Source organism: Bombus huntii, chromosome 2 (assembly GCF_024542735.1).
Source record: "Bombus huntii isolate Logan2020A chromosome 2, iyBomHunt1.1, whole genome shotgun sequence".
Classification (NCBI taxonomy): Eukaryota; Metazoa; Arthropoda; class Insecta; order Hymenoptera; family Apidae; genus Bombus; species Bombus huntii.
In genome coordinates, this window is record NC_066239.1 from 14,264,143 (window position 1) to 14,285,030 (window position 20,888).

At 39.0% G+C, this 20,888-nt stretch overlaps 1 protein-coding gene across 5 annotated transcripts in view; it reads left to right on the plus strand.

The window, feature by feature from the left end:
* Positions 1-20,888, plus strand: part of LOC126873807 (teneurin-a) — a 703,125-nt gene that overhangs the window by 308,929 nt on the left and 373,308 nt on the right. For 4 of the 5 annotated variants that reach the window (XM_050635059.1, XM_050635077.1, XM_050635068.1 and 1 more), the window contains exons 7-8: positions 1,879-1,905; positions 4,314-4,484. In XM_050635059.1, the coding sequence (XP_050491016.1) occupies positions 1,879-1,905; positions 4,314-4,484 (198 nt within the window). The remainder of the gene's footprint in view (positions 1-1,878; positions 1,906-4,313; positions 4,485-20,888) is intronic. The other variant, XM_050635092.1, reaches the window with a different exon arrangement.

Here is a 20,888-nt window from a genome sequence, read left to right on the forward strand (position 1 = left end):
AAAAGCGACGTGACACGCTATTAGCTTTAAAAAAAGAAAGAAGGGTTTTTGTCATTTCTGTCGATTCACGAATTATTTTTACTAGAAACTCGATATGGAAATAATATATTGACTAAATTACTTTCGGCGAAACGAGCCAAACGTCATTTTTGTATGGAGTTGAACACTTCTATCGGGTCTCGAGGCGTCTTATCTCCCCTTAGATCGTCTCAAATTTCTGCTTCGGCTATCGACATGTATGTACTTTTACGCTCGATTAATTTACAACCTCGTCATATTTTTTTCTACCACATATATAGTAAAGTATAGTAGAAAAAACGTGAACGTTTTTCAAGAAGAATGACGATAAAAACGAAAGAAAATGATACGCTGCTATTCGTTTGCATCGTCGTCAATAAATGCAGGAGAATAACTCATCGGCGAGTCGCGAGATGCCGTGGCGGACATTTTTCTCGTCAACGTGGGCTATCGACTTTGTAATTGAGCGTTACAGGTGTTCCCAACACTCGAACAATGCCGGCAGATTGTTCAATAACTGCAACGAATGTACGTTTCGACGGTAAAGTCGTCCAAGATACGGGAGCGACGCGGCTGCCACTGACAGGAACGCATTGCGCGTTTCACGGTTCGCTTTAATTAAGCAATTATCACCGCTTATTACGGAAAATATCGACTAACACTCCGGTGCACCGAAGAGAAACGGTCTTCGTTTGTAATTCACGCTATTGATCGACGCACCTGGTTAATTCTAACGTAATCATACACAACAGGATAATCCTTGTGTCCATATTCGTGTATACATGTGTTACATTATGTATTATCTGTAAATGTGATGGATCTATTCTTGTCAGTTTCTAGAATTCATAATTCAAGTACATATTAATGGATCATTGAAAAAAAATTAAAATGTTGCATTTCTCTTAATTTCTTATAAATACGAGGCTGATTAGAACGTTGGATCTGTTGTCTGTGTCTAGTATCGAGTTCAATTGTTGTGGCACGTTTATTAGAATAATTATTGTAGATGAAAATCGATACTAATTATAAGAGATATTAAACATAAATTGAATCGCAATTCGATCCTGAATTTATTAGAGAAACGATAGAAGCAATACGGACATGGTTCGTCGGAAATATCAGAGTACACGTGAATTCTCAAGCAGAGAGAATATCGTTATAAGTTACTAAATAAATAACTATGAAACAAAATTGAATAAAAGCTTGCGTAAACACGATAAAAGGGCAAAATGTACCTCTCAAGTGAACCAAGTAAATAGAAATAACAATTCAAGATCGCTAGCAGGTAGAAAAGACCTAATCTTTATTCCTTCGTATCAATAGTATCAATCTAGCTTATTGCAGATCAACGACTCGCATGACGATTCGTTATCGCCTATCACGCTGTGTGAAAAGTGTTACAATTCGATTTCAATCATTGTGATTCGGAGTTGGACCTACGAATAAAAGCAACAAAAAGTATGAAATGACAAAAAAAAAGGCGAGGTTCGCGTTAACGAGCGAAGTTCTCAGCGCTGTCAACGTGGAAAGAGAGCTTGAACGGTTTAATTATTACCAGCGACTGATTCTTCGTAATTCAGGTCGCACGTACACGCGCGATTTCGTTACATCGTCGTTATCGTTCAGCGTGACGGCGCAACGTCGTGTCATTCGGCATTATTCGTTTATTTCTTCTCTGGCCTTTTATTTTTTTGTTTTCTTCTCTCTCATTCAAGCGGTCGTTCACACATCGCTCGACTTTTGTTCGCTCACCAAGCCGGCTTGCATCACGTAACAGCACGTTCCAATTCTCGCGTGCACACGCCTAACCTTGCCGCACTAACGCACTTTTCTCTTCTGCACATTCCTTCACACGCGCAGCACTGTCCAGGCCTATTTACTTCACAGGTACGTAACATTGTATGTGCGTTGCACTCGTTGCACGTAGTTCGTCGTTTTGTGCTTTGAGACAGTGTACTTGGATTAAGTACACCGGTGAATTTTGAAAGATACTTATGATTATGATGAGCTTTGAAATATTTTCCACGCTTAATAATTTTGATGAATTTTGAATTCTCAATAAAACTTCACTTGTGATCTGATAAATGTTGGATGAAACTGAAGTTTCTCATGAGTATTTTGAGTACTTAAAAGTTGATATGTTCCGCATTCTGAATCTTGATAGATCTCGAGCTATTAAAATTTTTCCTCGACAACTTGAAAATCTCGGAAATCTTACGCAAAACTCATTATTTTAGCACCGAGTAATTTTAATTCGCATTGTATTAGAATACCTTAATATTCTTCAAGATTTCATCAATGAGAGTTGACCGTGTCTCGTAGTGTAATCCGTTCGCCAAGCTCGATGATTAATAAAATGTCAACACATGTATAAAGCCAGCCTCGTGGAAAAAAAATGTTTTATATATCACGAAATAAGTCAGCTGCCAGCACATGAATATGAAATTAGAGAGGGAGCAGGAGCAAGTTGCGATCGCTAAGTTAATAGATTTTAATCCAGATGGCTGAAGAGCGAAATTCCATTATCCGGCGTCGGAGTTGCCGCAAACCAAGTTACACAGCTTCGCGAAAGCGTAATAAACCACCGTATTGCAGTTAACCTTGATTTACAATAATGCGCGCTGTAACATTAACAACCCCTAATGGTTATACATTGCCTCAATTATATATATGCTTAACGCGTTATCGATTTGCCGCGTCATCGTCCCTTATTGCCGGCAGTATCTATTATCCTCACGTGTTCTTACAAGATACACGGATCGCGTTTGCAAATTGCAATTTGCACGAGATAAGTACGATTAATTTCGGTTTAACTTGTTCAGTCGATGAAACCAGGGAGAAGAATAGTTGGTTCTTTGTACACGATGCAAGATTCTTATTATATGGAGTTCTTAAATATCCTTCGACGAGTAACGATTATTTTTAGAAAGATAGATTTGTTGTACGAAGAATAAAAATAATGTAAAAGAAAGTGTAAAGAGATTTCATTTTTAACTGTTGGAAAATTGTTATTATCGATAAGAATTATTCTTTCAATTTGTTCTTCGAGTGAATCACCTATAAATTCTACTAACTGCCTGTGCATCCACGAGAAAAGTCTCCATATTCATTAGCAGGATAGTGGGTTTTCCCTTCTTTTTTTTTTTTTTTTTTTTTGAAATTTAATTCCATGCACCATTCATAAACCCAAGAAGAACGGTCATGTACAATGAAGTGTTTATTTTTAGTGGATGCGTACGCGACGCCATTCGGGCATGCGTTTTCATGAATACGTGCCTGAACGGTCGGTCTAGTTGCTCGCAGCATGCCTGCCAGCCCTTCTTTTGTGCCCTTTGCATTTAGGTAACTTTAATTATTCGCCGGCAAGAGTTCCTTACAAGTTTGAATAACTTTATAAGCAACTCGACTACGGAATGCCCGCAACGTGAACCCCTAAGGGCCGGAACCGAGCACCCTGTCCGGAAATGAAAAATTTTTAGAATTACCGTCGCTGCTTTAAACGCCGTAATAAGCGTTCACAGTTAAGAGCAGAGCTGAATATTCGTATCGACTATCTAGATACGTGCGTGATTGATTTTTCCTATGTGTACAATAGAACATGGTTTATCTGTACCTGTCGGGAGAAACGGCCATCGCAAATTTTTTCGCTCTCTTTTTTTTCTCTTCGTATACCGGGCCGATATAGATAATCTGATGTAAAATACATCCTTCGTACCCGCATGCATAAAACGCAATTAGGAAACGGCCAGTCAATGATGCTGTTTAATTGCTCGCGTTTCCACTGGGCGATAATCGCGGTATCACGGAGCGCGGATAAGGGGACGCAAATGAGAGAGAATGGACTTTCATATAATTGTGCCGATATATGCAATAATTCGACCGTGAAATAAACGTTGTGTATCACGCGTCGGTGAAGATGCGTCCTTCCTACGGTGTCCCGTGCACCCGTGCCCCCATTGACGAATAATTTTGTCATGGTACGCGTCCCGCGGGTGGTCTCCTTTTTTGACGGCCTTGGTTGTTACAATCTTTCACGTCATTTGGAAAAGATAAAATTCATTAGCGAATTACTATAATATCTTATATTATATTATAAACGATTAATATCGAAACGTACGTTTGTTGCTAATTACATCGTAACAATGTGATGACAAAATGATCGGGCGAGATTAAAATTCAACAGCTTGCAAACGGTTCCCTGCATGTTTTAAATATAAATGCACGTATAAAATATTTATTCGATCTTTTAACACGACGGAACGTAGGAATCTAAGTTGCTACGCGATCTTTTACAGACACTGGTAGAGATTCGCCTCCAGAACCAGCACCACCGGAAGTACCACCGCGTGGTCCATCTCTGCATGCGACTCACACGCTACGTACGCAACAAAATCGAAATGGTTGTCCACCGAATGCCACGGGAAACTTCGTGCCAACCGAACAGATGCAGTCGGAGAAGTATTCGGGTAAGTGTCCGATTGCATGTCGTATTTCAATCGTATCGACAATTTTCCTTTGAATTGTCCACGCGTCCTGTAATATCACGTTCAAACTTCACAAAGGTTAAAGGTTATCCGCGTCTATAGATAGAACCTTTTCCAACTTTGCTACTCATACTGTTTCGTAGGAACTGATGGAATTTCTAATATATATTTTTCATACGATACTAACCAGACATTTAGCTGACTTACAAACGTGAGAGTGTACGTCAAGCATAAAGGAACATTCAGTATGGCAATATCGTATAGTGAACAACCCTTTCGTCTGTGTTCACGCACGTCGATCGCTGACGCATCAGATTAACATTCTACGCGATTACTCGGAATTAATTAGGGAACGGCTGACAAAGTGCACGCGTCGGCAGCGTTCCTCGTTATTTCCGCGGCCCTTCGTGCTTTATTGAATCCTCGAAGATACATTGCCAATGCAGCCCGTTAGTTATGAAAGTTTGAGAAAGATAAAATCTCCGGACGAGCCGGCAGGAAGCCGAGCAGTTCGTCTGTTCGTGTTCGAACGAACGGAGGGGCTTGAATGAATTTATTAAAACTGATTACTATTTAATTCGTCATCCGCGAACGAGAAAACGGATCGCTGGAAAATGTCGTGAAAATAACTTCCAGTAAGATGGAATGGTGTCTGGAGTTTCTTAAGGATTGTTTTATGAATGAACGTGAACATGAATCTTTAATGATTTTTTGCGAAAAAAGCTTTGAGGTTCGCGAATTTCATTGATATCTCATCGTTTAAGATTATTTTCACATCGCGATCAACATTGTTTAACCTGCGTTAAAGGTAGACGTGTTAACATGTCAAAAAATATTAACGTATGCGATTATACACGCTAATATCTGATCTTAGAACTATTTTACAACTATTAGAACTTAGAACTATCTTTTTACTTACTTCTACATTCTTTTTAGTCTTTCTTTCTTGCCCGCGTATTAGTTAAAATAATCTAGAGCTACCGCAGCTATATACCATAGCGTTAACCATAGTTATATGTACATATAATCTTATCTTAAACTGCTTGAACTTATCAACAAAGGTCACAATGTAACTCCAAAATTATAGCAGCTCCGGCCTATCCAATTCCTTCGATATCAAATATGTACTTCACCAATATTACTACAGTAGCTGCGCCGATATTCATGGAAGAAAGGCCGGTTATTGTTCGTACTGACCCTATTATCCGGCAAAGCGTATCATCGGCTGGCCGGAAAATTCGCGGAGGAGGATTCAGGCGTCCCGCCAGCTCCAGATAATGCGGTTCAGTTTTCAACGAGGAGTGTTTAATTTCGGCGCGCGCCCTCTCTGTCCCGGTTATGTAGATGCGAGGTCGCGGGTACGCTGGAAATCTGTTTAAACTAATGGCGAGTAGTCCCGGGGATTTTGCATTAACGCCCCCGTTAATTCATTGTAAATATACTCGGTGTGTATTCGTTTCTCTATATTTCTATGTGCATACACCATTAGTATATTGCTCGGCGACTAAACATCGTTTGTACCGCCCATAACAGCACTCCCCGCCACAGCCTTCTTTTCACCAAATATTCGACGTAACACACGTGCACGTCGAGCACTCGCCAGTGCAGCTACACCCCCGCCTCTACGCTATGTTATATGCGCGATTTACATACTACCGCGTTCGATTCACGTTTACCGATGCTATAAACACTTCTACGATAATAGGGACGCGGTATTAACCAGCGTGGTTATCGCCGGTCATTAATCATCCGACGTTGCCTGGAGACGATATTTTCGAGTGTTCGACCGTGTTACAACGTGTTTTCGGGACACACGACGAACATCGTCATATACAGCCGATCGAGTTCCGATATTCCGCATCGTAGCTCTCTTCAATGCTTTCGTATTCGCTAGAATGTTACTCCTGGATGAGATTCGATGTTTATCTTGACAAGTTGTCTTTATTCTTGGTATGTGGTTCGGTGTTTGATATGTAGATTGGTTTGGTTATGAGAAGATAATGTAAAAACGGCAGAGATAAAGCGACGAATCCATGAACTAGTACTAGCTGTTGTTTTCACTAACGTGCAGAGACACAATAAAATTTTTTCCAACTTTTTCATTCTACGGAAATATGAATTTTTCTTTGTTTAAAATAGTAGTAGGCGTAGCTAATTAATTAACTGACTAACTAGGAAACGATCCAACAAACATTAACGAGGCTTCTAATAATTTTCAACCACCATGGACGAAGGATTTATTATCGTCATGTTCCTTGTTTCGCTTGATACCGACTCCACGTTCATTATCCGCGATTTTCTATGCACGCAGCCGGGTAAATGTTTATATATTTTTGCCCACGGCTTTACCGCTTTGAAAATTGATTAAAAGTCCCTAAAAATATGCACGAAGATATTACGAATTTATTAAGGTCGCTCGGTGTTTGATTTAATAATATTACAGGACGCATCCCCACGCCACTTGCAAATCATAATATTTAATTTAATAATATTGTTCGATGCGTCCACTCGTAACTCGAGAATTAAACCTTCTCTGGAGCTATAGCCGCCATATTGCTTGCAAATTGTTTTCCGTCTTTTTGAACGTGGTATTATTTCAATTAAAAATTTCTATCGGCCAATGCATCTCACAGTTGAAACTATGCACCGACGGAATGCCAATTTTATACGAACCGTTTCGTTTAATAATGTTCAAAATGTGTTTTTTCTACGGTACAGGCATTCGCCGATTTCACCGTATTGCTTGCGTCCAGTATTTAACTCGTGTACCTGGGATTTCTGTGTCGGTTTACCTTCAATATTTATCGTTCCGATGTGTAGGTGATTTTTCATTTTCCGTAAATAACGCAGCCGCGTTTTCATTGGCTTATTTCCTACAGCTGTGTATTAATAATTTTTGAGAATTTTTTTCTCATATTTTCAGAGTGCTTAATTATGAATTTATTGGAAGATACAATAATGTGTACTAACATTTGGTAATTTTTATATCGTTTCGCATTGTTTTGCTGTATAAATTCAGCTTTACCAAATATTAATGGTACTTTAATTATATATGGTGATCAATTTATGTGGCTCATAAATCTATCATTTATAAATCACGAGTCACATTTCGGAAACTATATCGATGATAAAAATTTTATTTCGGAGTCTTAATCACTTCGAACATATTATCCTATGAAATGATAAGATATCACAAGATTCATTCTTTCAGACGAGTAATAAACATTTAAAGAATAGTTCAAGATCAGCAAATTCTGTAAATCTCCATATATATATATACTCTTCAAATATCCGTGAATCCATGAATATCTTCCACTTCCTTCAACCGAAAATGGAAAACCAACACCGTTGGAAAAACAGGCCATAAAAGAGATTATGAGCTGTAGTGGTAACCGCGCGGCGTTTAACCGAACGCGATTGTTTCCGGTCGCCGCCGGTACGAAGCAATACAAAACGATTGGCTGGGTTCTATGTGTATTTTCCTAGGATCACCCGAATTTTACGGGCTACGTTTCACTAGTTTGTGTATCGTTTGCGCTGGCTCGCGATTCGCTATGTTTACACGCGAATTTATAGTAATGCATTCTCGGTAAGCCGTATCGCTTTAACGGACCGCGAAGCTTCATTGAATACCTGCGATCATCCCACCCGTGCGGCAAAAAATCGATACGTTTATTGTCGACCTTGTTCCAATTTTTATGCCCCTTAAGTGGCGGAAAAGTACAAAACAACCGGGCTTCGTGGTTCGAGCGACGCGTCATTATCGCAGCCTTTCGTTGGCCTTCGATGAAGCATAAAGCGCAAACGATTTTGCTTTTTTCTTTTGCTTTTAGACAAACCTTCGTTAAATTTGCCTCTGTGATGTGGATTTAGAATACGAGGCGAAGCACGTAGATTTATGGGTCAGTGTCTCTTTTCGTTCGTAGTGCAGGAACATTTAATTGTGTATCGTTTCTTTTGTTCTTGGTTCGGTTATATATATTAATCATTTTGTAAAAATATATAAAGAATCTACCTTAACAAAAAAAAAGACAGAAAATAAATGTCATTCCGTTCCACGATCTTACCGAGCAAAGCAATCGTAATGAAAAGATTACGTTTCACCGAATTGCAGTCAGTCGACACGATAAACTGCAAACTTGCAACTCCATCGAGGTCCATCTAACTCAGAAGAAAACGCCTGATAACCCAGCTCGAGGCTCGAACAAAATCGAAATGAAACGAGTGGCATCAAAGAATCTCATAATGCCGGCTGACTAAAATTGAAAAGTAATCGTTATCACGGCGCGTTGAGTGCATCGATAAAGCGCGAATATGGATGGCGTTGACGGCGCGCAATGGCGACCGAAAAATCGCCGTGTTTTCCGGCTAATGCCGCGCATTACGAGGCAGTAACTAACTGACGCTACTACCGCGATATACATATATACAGTATATGCCCGGAGGCAATTCTTGCGTGGACAATAAAGCGACACTCCCCTCGAATCAACCAGTCGTTCTCTCCTCGTCGCACTCTCATCGTTTTCCGACCAATAATCAGCTTCAGCGTCCAGCGTACGTCGAATTATACACGCGCTAGGTAATTTTTACTGTTTTTTACGAGCCGACCAACGACGCGACAATAACGTCGAAATCCTTTTCACGCACGGTACGCGTGCATCGAATGTCAACGAGCGCTTTCTAACGGCCCTGCTCTATCCGACGCTGCCTATGTATTGCACTTTTGCCGCGCCAGTTAAGCGGCGTTTATTGCACGATCAACGCAACAATCCGTGCCAACTGCCTGGTCCGTGTTTAACCCTCTACCACCGCTGCTATATCCTCTCTGTGATGCATAGTAGATCGCGACCGATGGCGTTAGTGATATTTGGTATATGCTATGGCATTGGTATGGGCCATGATCAAGCTTCTTTGACGACTCGGCCGATTTGTTTTTGGGGATTAGTACGTTTTATGTGTAGATTCGTGTGGGTTGGTGTGAATTTCCGTGCTTGCGGCAGGCAATCTATGTAGATTTATCAGATTGGAATATTATATGTGGGGGATAGATTTTGCATAAGCTGTTTATAAAGACAATAAACGGTTTTCGAGTTATAATGAATTATTGCTACACTTTGTCCACTATTTCGTTTCTGGATCATTTAACAATATACTTGCAAATATTTGTCCGGTTAGATTTTAATTTGTGGGAACGTTTCAACATGTAGAAATGCGAGCACGTTATTTACATGTATGGTTTTATGATTAGTTATCAATATGCTTTTTATCCAAAAATGAGACTGTTTCGGTGTTTAAATATATTTAAATGCGCATAGAAAGCTGTTTAAATTGTTCATATTCACGATGAATCTAGTATATCGCGAATAATAAACCACAAATTTAAGACGAACTCGTATATTCGTCCGCAGAGTAGAGCGGAAGAAACGAAAGTAAAAAGTAATGCGCGAATAATTTACTGTGACATGGAAATGGTCGCGGTAAAAACTCAGTATATAATTCTGGATGCGGTTTTCTCTATTTTCCGAATAAAAGCCCGTAAAGACGCGACCGGTACCGAGCGGTTCGCACGCGAGACGGTATCGCGGCGTTCCCGAAGGTGCAACAATAATTATTTCTAATTTCGAGTTATGCAAAAATACGTAAAGCTTAAGTACCGCAGATAATAATATCCGTTTCAGTGTAGACACTCTCGTGGGTACGGTGAATTTTGTCCCGCGGAACCAGGCGACCGCTAACCCTACACCACTGGGTCATTTCGGTCGAAACGACGGTCGGCTATGCGTGGAAAATATGCATCGTTACTTTTCTTCGTGAACGACGAATCGTGGGAGTAATTCAAGTCCTGCGTATAATCCAAAGCTACGTATCGCACCTCAGATTTATTCTATAGGAGAAATAATTTTTTAATTGACGTTATCTTCAAGTGTAGTATTTTAATAACCAGATTCCAACAATAAGTTATTCGAAGATCGAAACTGAAACTATATATTCTTTCAGTGTATACGCGTATACTGTATACTAGGCTCCCAACTTAAAACATCAGCCATCACCGCAATGAAAGAGAGAATCGTGCATATGTAGAGGACTAGTAGAGGATTGTAATATAGAATAACGAGAACTTGCTGTTGCAACCCGTCAAATATATTTAAAATGAATAAGTAAATGAATAGATATAAATAATGTCGAGTTGCGTCTCCAATAAGGCAAACCACACCGTGATGTTTGAGGTTGCAGAGGAGGCATACTGATCGTTATATTAGCTGTAGTTTTGCTATCTTCGTTAGTGTTTGCCATCTCTTCGTTCACTTATCACATCGAGGCCACCAATTTGTAGAGGATGGTTGGTCGTGAGATTTATTAGACGAGATTGCTCGTCGTTGAAACCGTCGAGTATATTTAAAAATAATTAAATAAATTAATATACAGACAATATTCGCTGAGACGCTCGTACAGTGTATAAGTCGTAAAATAGGATCGCTGATAAATACTCGATAGATACTCGTAGATACTGATTAATAACTGATAGATAACTGATCGACAAATCATGTGCCGCTACACATACAACTGAAGCCAAGAATCACCGAACACAATACATACATACACAGAAGCGAATCGTTGCGTCGCTGGCACCCTCCTTTTTCCTTCTATTTATTTTTCAAAAGCATAAATATCATCGGATCCAACGAGATTGGTTATTAGGTTCTGCGAGTAGCACACTACATTATTTCGAGCAGCGTTTCGCGAACTCGTAGCCCTTGAGTCGGCTTTTCAAAGGGCTGCCTTAATCGCTTCGAGTTCCGTGGTTCCTCTGTGCATGCTCGTCGCGGGTAAGGGCGAATTCGATCCGCAAGCTCCAGAGAGAGAGAGAGAGAGAGAGAGAAAGAGAGGGAGGGAAAGACAGAGAGAGAAAGAGAGAGAGAGAGAGAACTGTTTACCCACGGAAAACTGACGAATGTTTGCCTTCTTCTGGTTACCCCGGACGGAAGTACCAATGCGCCTGGCCGCTGCCACAACAAAGTGCACGGAAATTCGATTAATGCGATCCAGGAACACGCGTTAAATTCGAAATACTCGGTTAGCGAGCGGAATTCACCGAATCTTCGCGATGGACGTGGTTGTTGCTTGCATTTTTGAAAATCTTAAAGAGTTTAATGCAATTTCGTGGATTTAATGGGAAGTGCTTCGAAGTTTTGAAAGCTTCCGCAAGATCCTGGAAGTTTTGTGACGTTGCAATTTCTTCTAGCTTGCAGAAAAATTAGTTTTCGCATCGAGTAAAGGATTGATTAACTGTGCTGCAGTATTAAGGATCAGTGAAGATTAGGTTGGATGGTTTTCGGATAAAATTTTCGGATTGTTATTTTTATCAAAATTCGTCGGTTAATAGTAGATTCAAAGGAATGAATTATTCGCCTGCTCGTTAATTTCTATCATAGGAGGTTGGTTATTGATTTTTTCATCTTTTTCGATTCTCATTATTCGTTATTTATTAGAATTCACTTGAAGATAAGATTAAAACTAAAGTGTGACATTCTGATTCATCATAGCATTTCCCAAGTCTTAAACGAACTTCGAGCTTCACTTTCGCAATTAATCCCTCCTGTGACTGATGACACAGTGCTACGTCTTTTAGTTTGTAAAAGTTGAAACTTGTTGACGTGCTACCCAGCCGCTTCACAAGTTAGACTATGACGTAGCGCTAGATTTCCCGTCCGTCATACATTTTGTTCTAGACGTCTGCGAAAAAAGGACATCTAATATGTTAATATCCTTGTGCGCGTGTATGCGAATAACTAACCCCTACGTTTTTCCGTAATATCCTAGCCCAGCTGCATTGATAGATAAGAATAATTTTAAACACCTCCCCTTTCTCGTACAGAATATTATTCAAATTTTTTAATAATAATAGCGATCAAATATGTGCTGTGATTTTTAATATGTTGTTGACAATAAGCTACAAGAAATCGAATTTTCTGTTTGTTAAAAGAAGGTCTTTCATTTATGACATTAAAAAAAATGTAGAGAAATGTATACTTTGAATTTACGGCTACCATAAAAATAATAATACATAAAAATAATAATAGATCTTGGTTTTATCCAAATACACAATTTTTCTCTGGTTTCTTCCAACAGGTTTTTATTTTTTATTATTACATTTTATACTTATGTTATTACTTCTATGTATTACATTGTTGCACACATATTATTAAAGCTTGTTTTTCTTTGTTATTATTTTCGTTTGCTCATCCACCAACTTACTAGTTATTTTATTAGTGATTCCCATATAGTATATACTCTGTGCATATAAATATGAAAGTATAAAGTCACTTAGTTTCCTCGCTTTTTCTTACGAATTCACTAACCAATTTCATGCCTATCTTACATTTCACAACGTTGCGTTACAAGCTCGTAAAATATAAATTATTCAATGCTTTCGTTTAATCTCCATCTGGTAATTATACTCGCTGGCTTCCCTTAAGTAATAAGAAACAGTGTCTCGCGTATAAAACGTGCACTATCGATTAAAGACCAAAGGAAGCATTTTAATACCCGCCATTTATTATCCAACTAGAACGATATACCACAAAGATTATAGTTAGCCACACCAGTTCCACGTTGATCTTAAAAATTCTCGCCCACGGAAAAGAAATTTTGATCCGAGAAAACCTCGTCCAACGACGTCCAATCTCATCTGGTATTGTTAACGATGCTGGGGTACTGTTACGTATCGTGCACGCACCTTCTTAATAAACGTTAATTAGAAGCTTTATGATTAACTCAAATAGAAAGTATCACGACGAGGTTGGAATATCATCAAGTTTAAGATCATGTTCATCCTCTTGAGATGTGTTACAAATTCTCTTTGGTTCTATGGAATCTTCTAAAATAATTTTACGAAGGTAGAAATCCTTTTAATCTTTCAACGTTCTTTCAAGGTAATATAATTTTGCCATAAAAAAAATATAATCTTTTATCAATTTTATACTTCATAAAAATATTTCTCTCATATTTTTCGTTGTATTTATTTGTTTTGGTTTTGTGACGTTTATTGAACAACGTGTTGCATGAAATATGATATTACGCAGATAAATCATAAAGAAATGAAGACAATAGAATAATGTTTTGAATTTGATTATCGAGGTGTGTTACAGAATCCGGAATTCCTTACTAATGTCGATTAAGCTACGTTTACATTAGGCAACTGAAGTCGATCAGCCTCGATTGTTTGAAAATCGCCCGTGCGAACCGAATCTCAATCAAATATACAGAACACAATTTCCATGTTTATTTTACCAATTCTCGCCACTTTTTTTTGTGTTTTTAATTCCTTTTTCGCCAATTCCCCAGGTTTATCAAAACATTATTTACAATATTCATCGAACCAAACGAGTCGCAAAAAAAAAAAGAGAGGGAGAAAAAGGGAAAAAAGAGTGTTACGTCCATCTATCGAATTAGGAACCACGGTGTCCCGATTCGTAGCCAATATTCGTGCCTGCGCGAAATTCGTCAACAGATTTTCAAATGGTCCGTGCATGGTGTCCCCGGGAAAGAGCTCGCGTTCGACAGAATTGTATTTTTTTTTTCACCGCGTTTTCGCGAATCGATACGCCAAACGCTCTACTATCAAACCCACCAAAACACTCAAACACGACAAATCTCAGTCAACGTCCAGAACCTTTGATCTCTTGGACTATCGCCAATAAATACAAACTTCTATGAGCTTAATAAGTTAGACTACCCAAGTAATCTTTAACTTCAATTTAACGTACTGTCCGATTAAATAAACTCTGTTCCATTGATAAACTCATTTAATGAAAACTCACAAATAACGAACAGAATCAAAGAACTCCTATTATGAAAAATGCACTTATATGAATTGTTCGCGTGTCAACAAATTTAAATAAATGCAGTTCTGTTATAGGGACTAGTATCGTTTATCTGGCGATACAGGCTTTCTTCCATAGGATATCCAATATACATCTAAACGTACTGAACCTTACATTTGTCTACCTTGGCGAGCTCCTGCCTATTCCAACAACAGTTGCCTCCGCCACATCTATCCACGCAAGTCCACCCAGAAATCGGCCACAGTCTGATGGTCCACCCGATATTCATAACTCACGTGGCGAATTGATACGTCGAAAACAAGCGGTCCGATAACAGTGGCGCGTTTCAGGAATACCTGTCCGCGGGTCTAACAGGCCGTTGCGACTCGCGTGATGCGTAACCTCCTATAAATCCTGGCCAACCTCCTTCCATCTCTGTCTTTTCCTTCGCCACTTGCTTCTTTCATCGTCTATATGTACGTGTGTTCCGTATCCGTAACGTCGGTTTTTCACCCCTCTGTCCACGATTCCAACGGACTCCCTTCGGGCGACCCTCGTAGTAGCAAACGTTTCCGCGGCGGCTGGCATAACTCAAACTGTCCTCGCCGTGGCGGCCGACTCGGTGTGGATTTAACGCGAGATCTTATCGCGGGGACAACAATAGCACCGGCGGTTGGCTCGCGGCACGCTGAAACACTTGTCGTCGGGAAATTTATAAGACGTCCGCGACACGCCGTGCCAGCCTGTTACGAAGCTTCGATGCCATGCCGTACCGCACTGGCATAAAGCATCCTCTCGGCTACCAGACGTCGCCATGCTCGCGCCATGGGAATTCCCCGACGTCCGCTCCATTGGGAATTAACCTCTTGCGTGACCGATCGAGCTCGAGGAATTGTCCAAAAAAGATTTATTTCTCTTTGTTTCGTTTTTTAAGCTGTGCTTGTTTTATTCCGCGGTAAAAGAAATGCGTAGTGATTTTTAGCGGAAAACGTAAAAGAACGCACTAAGAAGTGGAGAACATTAAAAATTGAGAATTTTCTTTTAGACCGACATGATTCACGCGTTATGTTCTATTTAATTCTGAAATACTTCGTGGACTTGTTATTTCACGTTTCTCTATAAATGTTATGATCTCCTGAAGATTTGCATTTTTACGGTGTGATATTACACTTTATCTCCCAGGAGATCCCTTACCCAATGAATTATTAAGTTCAAGATATTGGCAAACCGGATGACGAGCTAACTCCTACTTCCCAGTTAACGGGTTACATCGTTAATGGCGCATCCGTTCGATTATACAGGCAAAGCAGTTTCCGCTTGTCTCGAGTACGAGAATTTCTGATTACATGTCCGAATAATCGGTAGTCAGCGAATCAACATCCGTATAATTGGAAGTCCAAGTAATCAGTATTTGGACGACTGATATCTGTCGAGTCTATTGTACGTTGGAAATATTATTCGAACGAATCAGAAAACTCTATATTTAGTTATAAAGAATAAATAGAATATAGAAGGAATAGATAAGTATAATACATTTTTAAGTAGCGATCTCGATGCTTTGACGCTCGTAATCAGGCCTGTCTGACTAGTTACTGGCGTATTCTACTTCGAATTCTCTTTGTAGTACTGTTCTGTACTAGATTCGCCCATATGAAATATCCTTCCTCGAAAATTTGTATCATGATACTTACGAAGATTTGTATCACATTATCAACAGACAATGATTGAGGTGGAAACGCTTGAAAGTAACGATACAAACTCACCGCGATAACCAGCCAAATAAACGATAAAGTCGAGAACGGTTATACGAATTCGTTAGTTGGAAATAACGGAACCGTTTCCGAGGTAAGATTAAATTTAATTAGAGTAGAATGTGCGGAGTGCATTTCAGTGACGAAAACAGAGCAAAGGAACGTAAAACGAAAAAACAGCGGACGAAATAAAAAAAGAAGGTGGTGGGGGGAAAAAAGAAAATGGAGCACAGCTCGTCGGAAGAAGCAGTAGCGGATAGGGCTTAGAGAGGGAGAAAAAGGGGGTGGGAGTAGGAAGAAGGGGAAAAAACGAAACGAACGGCGAAAAATTTCATTACATTTTCCAGCACGTGAAAATTAAAATTTTTTAATTGGCTTTACCATCCTCCAATTCCGTCGGACCGACTGCGAAGATGCTCTAATTAGATGATTATAATTAACGAAATACTCCCACCTTTACTACAATCCCAGACGCTTCGTGAATAACGTGCGTTCCATCATGGATTTCTTATCTTGTGATATCGAGTCACAGTTGTACCATAAAATAGGGAATATATTCAGGGCGAATCCTCATTTTAATTTGAAATTCTTTTCTGTACGTAAATTCAGTTCGACCAATAGAACCATGTAATATATAATGTCACGGTAATTTCTGTTAGTAGAAGCGAAATTAAAATGAAGTCTCACTGACGCTAGTTTTCTGGCTTTATAATTTACTGAAGAGATAATTAAATTCAATATTTTCAGTTTAGATAAACAACTCTGTCTAATGGAAAGAGCTGTACCTTGGAAATTATTCGAATAATTATAGATTTCCGATATAATTTCTAATTTTTTGATATATTAATCGATATTACGAATTATAAAACGTACCAACAGAGTAACTTCATATCGGATACACGATTAACGGCAACGATTATCGAATTCATGGATCGAGGCTTAGGATCTGGTGAAAAATATCGCGGCACCGGAAACAGCCGCTTTTCGACCGAAAAGCAATTTTCAGCTTAAAGGCTTCCGTGGTTTTTACGACGTCGATATATTTTTTCCAATAATATCCGCGGTCTCTGGGACGATCCACGGCTTCGAATCAGGCAGGGATGGCGAAAATATCGAGCGAGGGAAAGAGAGGAGAAACGAGATAGGATAGTTTACAATCAAAATCCAGCCGGCGAAGCAGACGCTTAAGTAGTCTCTCCCATCTTGCGCCGGCAAAAGTGAGATTCAATTTCCGTGAGCTAGGGACGTTTTTTCCCTGGTAATACTGAGTTCCGAGTGTCACACTATTGCCAAATTTAAACGGCCCTTGAAAAGTTGTGACCAGGGGAATCACCGCGGCACATCTTGTAGCGCGAGATTTAAATATATCGTCGTTTAAACCTTAGCATACCAAGAGAAAACCGTTTAGGGACTTTAACATAAAATTTTTCAATTGGAATTAGATTGATTCTATGGATACGTAGTTGGTAATTTACAAGCATATGTAACTTTCACAACGTCATGTTTATGATAAATAATATAAAGAAATATTTGAAAATTATAGAGAATATTTCTTTAGATAATTAAAAAAACATTAGAATATGTTGGAAAAGATCCAAGTATTTCTCAGATACCTATATCAAGTTAATAACGTATTAAATGCTTATTACAGAACGCGAACAATATGGCAAGATAAACGAATATTTATATTATCACTTCCGTTCAAAATTCCAAGTCCTCCCAACTTTTTCCATTTCCCTTTCTACTTCCATTAAATCTGGGTTTCCTGTCTGGCTATTTTGCTACGTATCTCCCGGCCCTTTGCATATTCATTGTATCGAATAAATACCATCTAACGTTTTTGCGGCGATATTAGCTTGTTAATAAACGGAAGCTCGGGAGACCGCCGCATCCGCGCCAGGCTCCTGCGTTGTCCTCGTTGATCGATATTCTAAAGAACAGATTTTCGTATAATCGGAATTCCGGATAAGCGTGTTCCGATAATCGATGATTCACGATCTAATACATCATCGATGTAGATACTAACGTCAGGGCATGCAACCTTTTACCTCACATGTGAAATCTTCGTTCTACCAGTGCCTCTTCCAAAAATAAAAAAGATATCGCTACCATAGATACCATAACGATGGAAGTCTGTCTTCAAAAGATTACTTTTCTATAATAATATTTATAAACGATGTAACTACTATATTTATTTATATAACAAGATTATAACATAATCTCATGTATAACATATAACACGAAGTTCATCAAATATTGTATTAGGACAATTTTCTGAATTAATAAACCTACAGAATTACGAACGAACGATCGTCATCGCGTAAATCAAATTACCTTAGCATTTACGAAAATCTCTTGGCGAGTAACGCTTCTAAGAGCGTCTGTAAATCGTGGTAATTCTTATCAGCATTTTCGTAAGTTCCGGTATATTTTAATGGGCGAAGGAACCTGAAGGGGAACGAGGCTTTCACGTAGGACTGAAGAATATACGAGACAACGGCGCGGACGCGGCAAGAAATTGTTTGTCATGTAATTAATTTGAGATTAGGACTGAGGGAGAGCGGACAAAAGCAGGAAAACGGTTGGGTCGACCAGATATTTATCCTCTCCGAGGGAGCGCCTAAGCTTTTCAGAATCGAGGAATGCGGTTATCTTCGAAATGCTTTTACACGCAGCAGCACGTTCTTATCTTTAGTTATTACTATAATTCAAAGCTTTTTACGAGAATTGCTACATTGTCGTTATTATTTTACTTTGGAAATTAAAGACTAGCTCCATTTAATTTTCAATAAAATTCGCTAAAATCCAAAGCTTATAGAGAATTGATATACAAAAAGAAAAAAAGACGATAATGTAATTCTAATTCCATTTCAACTGCAACAATGATAAATTGAACAGCTCGTAATAAAATAAAAATAGCGTAACGATTCGTTCGATGGCTGACAAATAAACAGTACTTTTTCGCGAATTCAGAAACGACGCTGGATCGATCCGGTTTCCCTTCTTCCGAACGACGCTAGTTCCACTAAATCTTAGCGTTGTCGCGACTAGAGCAAAGCAGAGTGTGGCACACGGAACCTCGTTACACGAAACACCGGCTTCCGTGGAAATAAGCTTCCAGCTCAAAGAAGTTTAATAAGATAGGACGATTTAATGCGCGCCGCAACAAGTTCACCGTTTCACGGCTTCCATTCGCGTCTGAAGCTCGACCCATTTCGCGCATGGCGTCGATGCTTCCACGAAAATTACGTTTACGAGTTAATACGATATTCGTTTCGCATGAAATTATGTTGATCTTAACCGAGAACACGTCACTTCATGATTTTTATCATTTCCTACATTTATTATTAAATATCGCCGAAAATGATCCATCATCGTTAATATGCAAGCTACGACAAAACAAGACAAGTCAAATAATTGAAACAAAATGGAACGAGTGAAATGATTTACAAAGTCCAATTGCATCAACGATCGTTTATACATATAGTGTGCAATAGCAATCAAAGATGCAATACAGACGAAAATAGTTTAATATCATAAACTTCTTGTTGCAACTGAATCGACAACGCTATAATGGCTCGATGGTTGCTCGCTCGCTGCCATCGCAAAAAGATTGAAACGCAATTCACCGTACTACAATTATCGTTGATACCGTCGAGAGCGAATCAAATCGTTACAGCAAAACCGATTCAGATACAATATCTATTTTCCATCGAGATAGGCGATCTGATTTCGCGGGGAAAGTAAATTCGGAGCTTACCGTACCTACATTTGCTCGAAGAAGATCGTAACACGTGTATACCTGCGGACACCTTATGTAATGGTATTGCTATCGTGCGACACTTTCTGATATTGCTCTGACCCTTGTGCCGGATATTAGAAGGTAGATCGACGAAGGAACTCGACTTCTTCTGGTTCTTCTACGACCAGTAGTTCCGAAATGTGTTCTTTCTGTAACGCGCGAAAATTAGGTTACGCCACTTCAGAACCATATTGATATTTTTTATGGAATAATTATGACAGAATTTGTAAATAAATTTGTCGGAAGAAATTTTTCAACAGTCATTCGAAATAAGATTAATCCACGAAGTACGAAATGGAATTCATTTGTCGATCTCAACAGTTCTGCCAAGAGAATATCATATCATATAAAAAAAAAAAAAAAGAAAGAAAAAGAAAAAGATTTCACGGTTTGACCAATTTGTAATACCTTGAATTCTACGTCAAGTCAGATATTTATCGTTTTGGTGGCGCGTATTTACAGCATTGTGCAAGCGATTCGGGCGTCTCTCGACGTTGTTCTTAGGGAACTTGTCCGACTCGGCAAACTTAATTCGCATAAACGATTTTATTAAATTCTCTTCTCGAGATTCGCAAACACAGTTATATCGAAAAGTAACTTCCTCTCCGGTTACAGAAACAACGATCAAACTGGAGCTGGTGGTGGGAGAGAACCGAATCATTTACGACTTGAATATTTATGGAGAGACGAAAGTGAAGCGGACATTTTCGACTTAACAACTCATTAATAAGTTTCTTGTTAAACACGGATCGCGGAACTTTCGTTATAATTAATCGAGCGATTTATTTTACGAGTTCTCCTCTTTGGATATTGCAAACAACAATTGCTCAGACTGCAATTTCTTTATCCAATAATTTTCAAAAATAATGCAAATTTTCAAGAGTAGAGAACTTTTCTCTTTTATATTTTTCTTAACTGACATCCTGTAAATTACCATTAGACTGAGAGAGTTTCCCTATGCATTTATAGGAACATAAAGATACAAAAATACATGGTATGCGTGTAACAG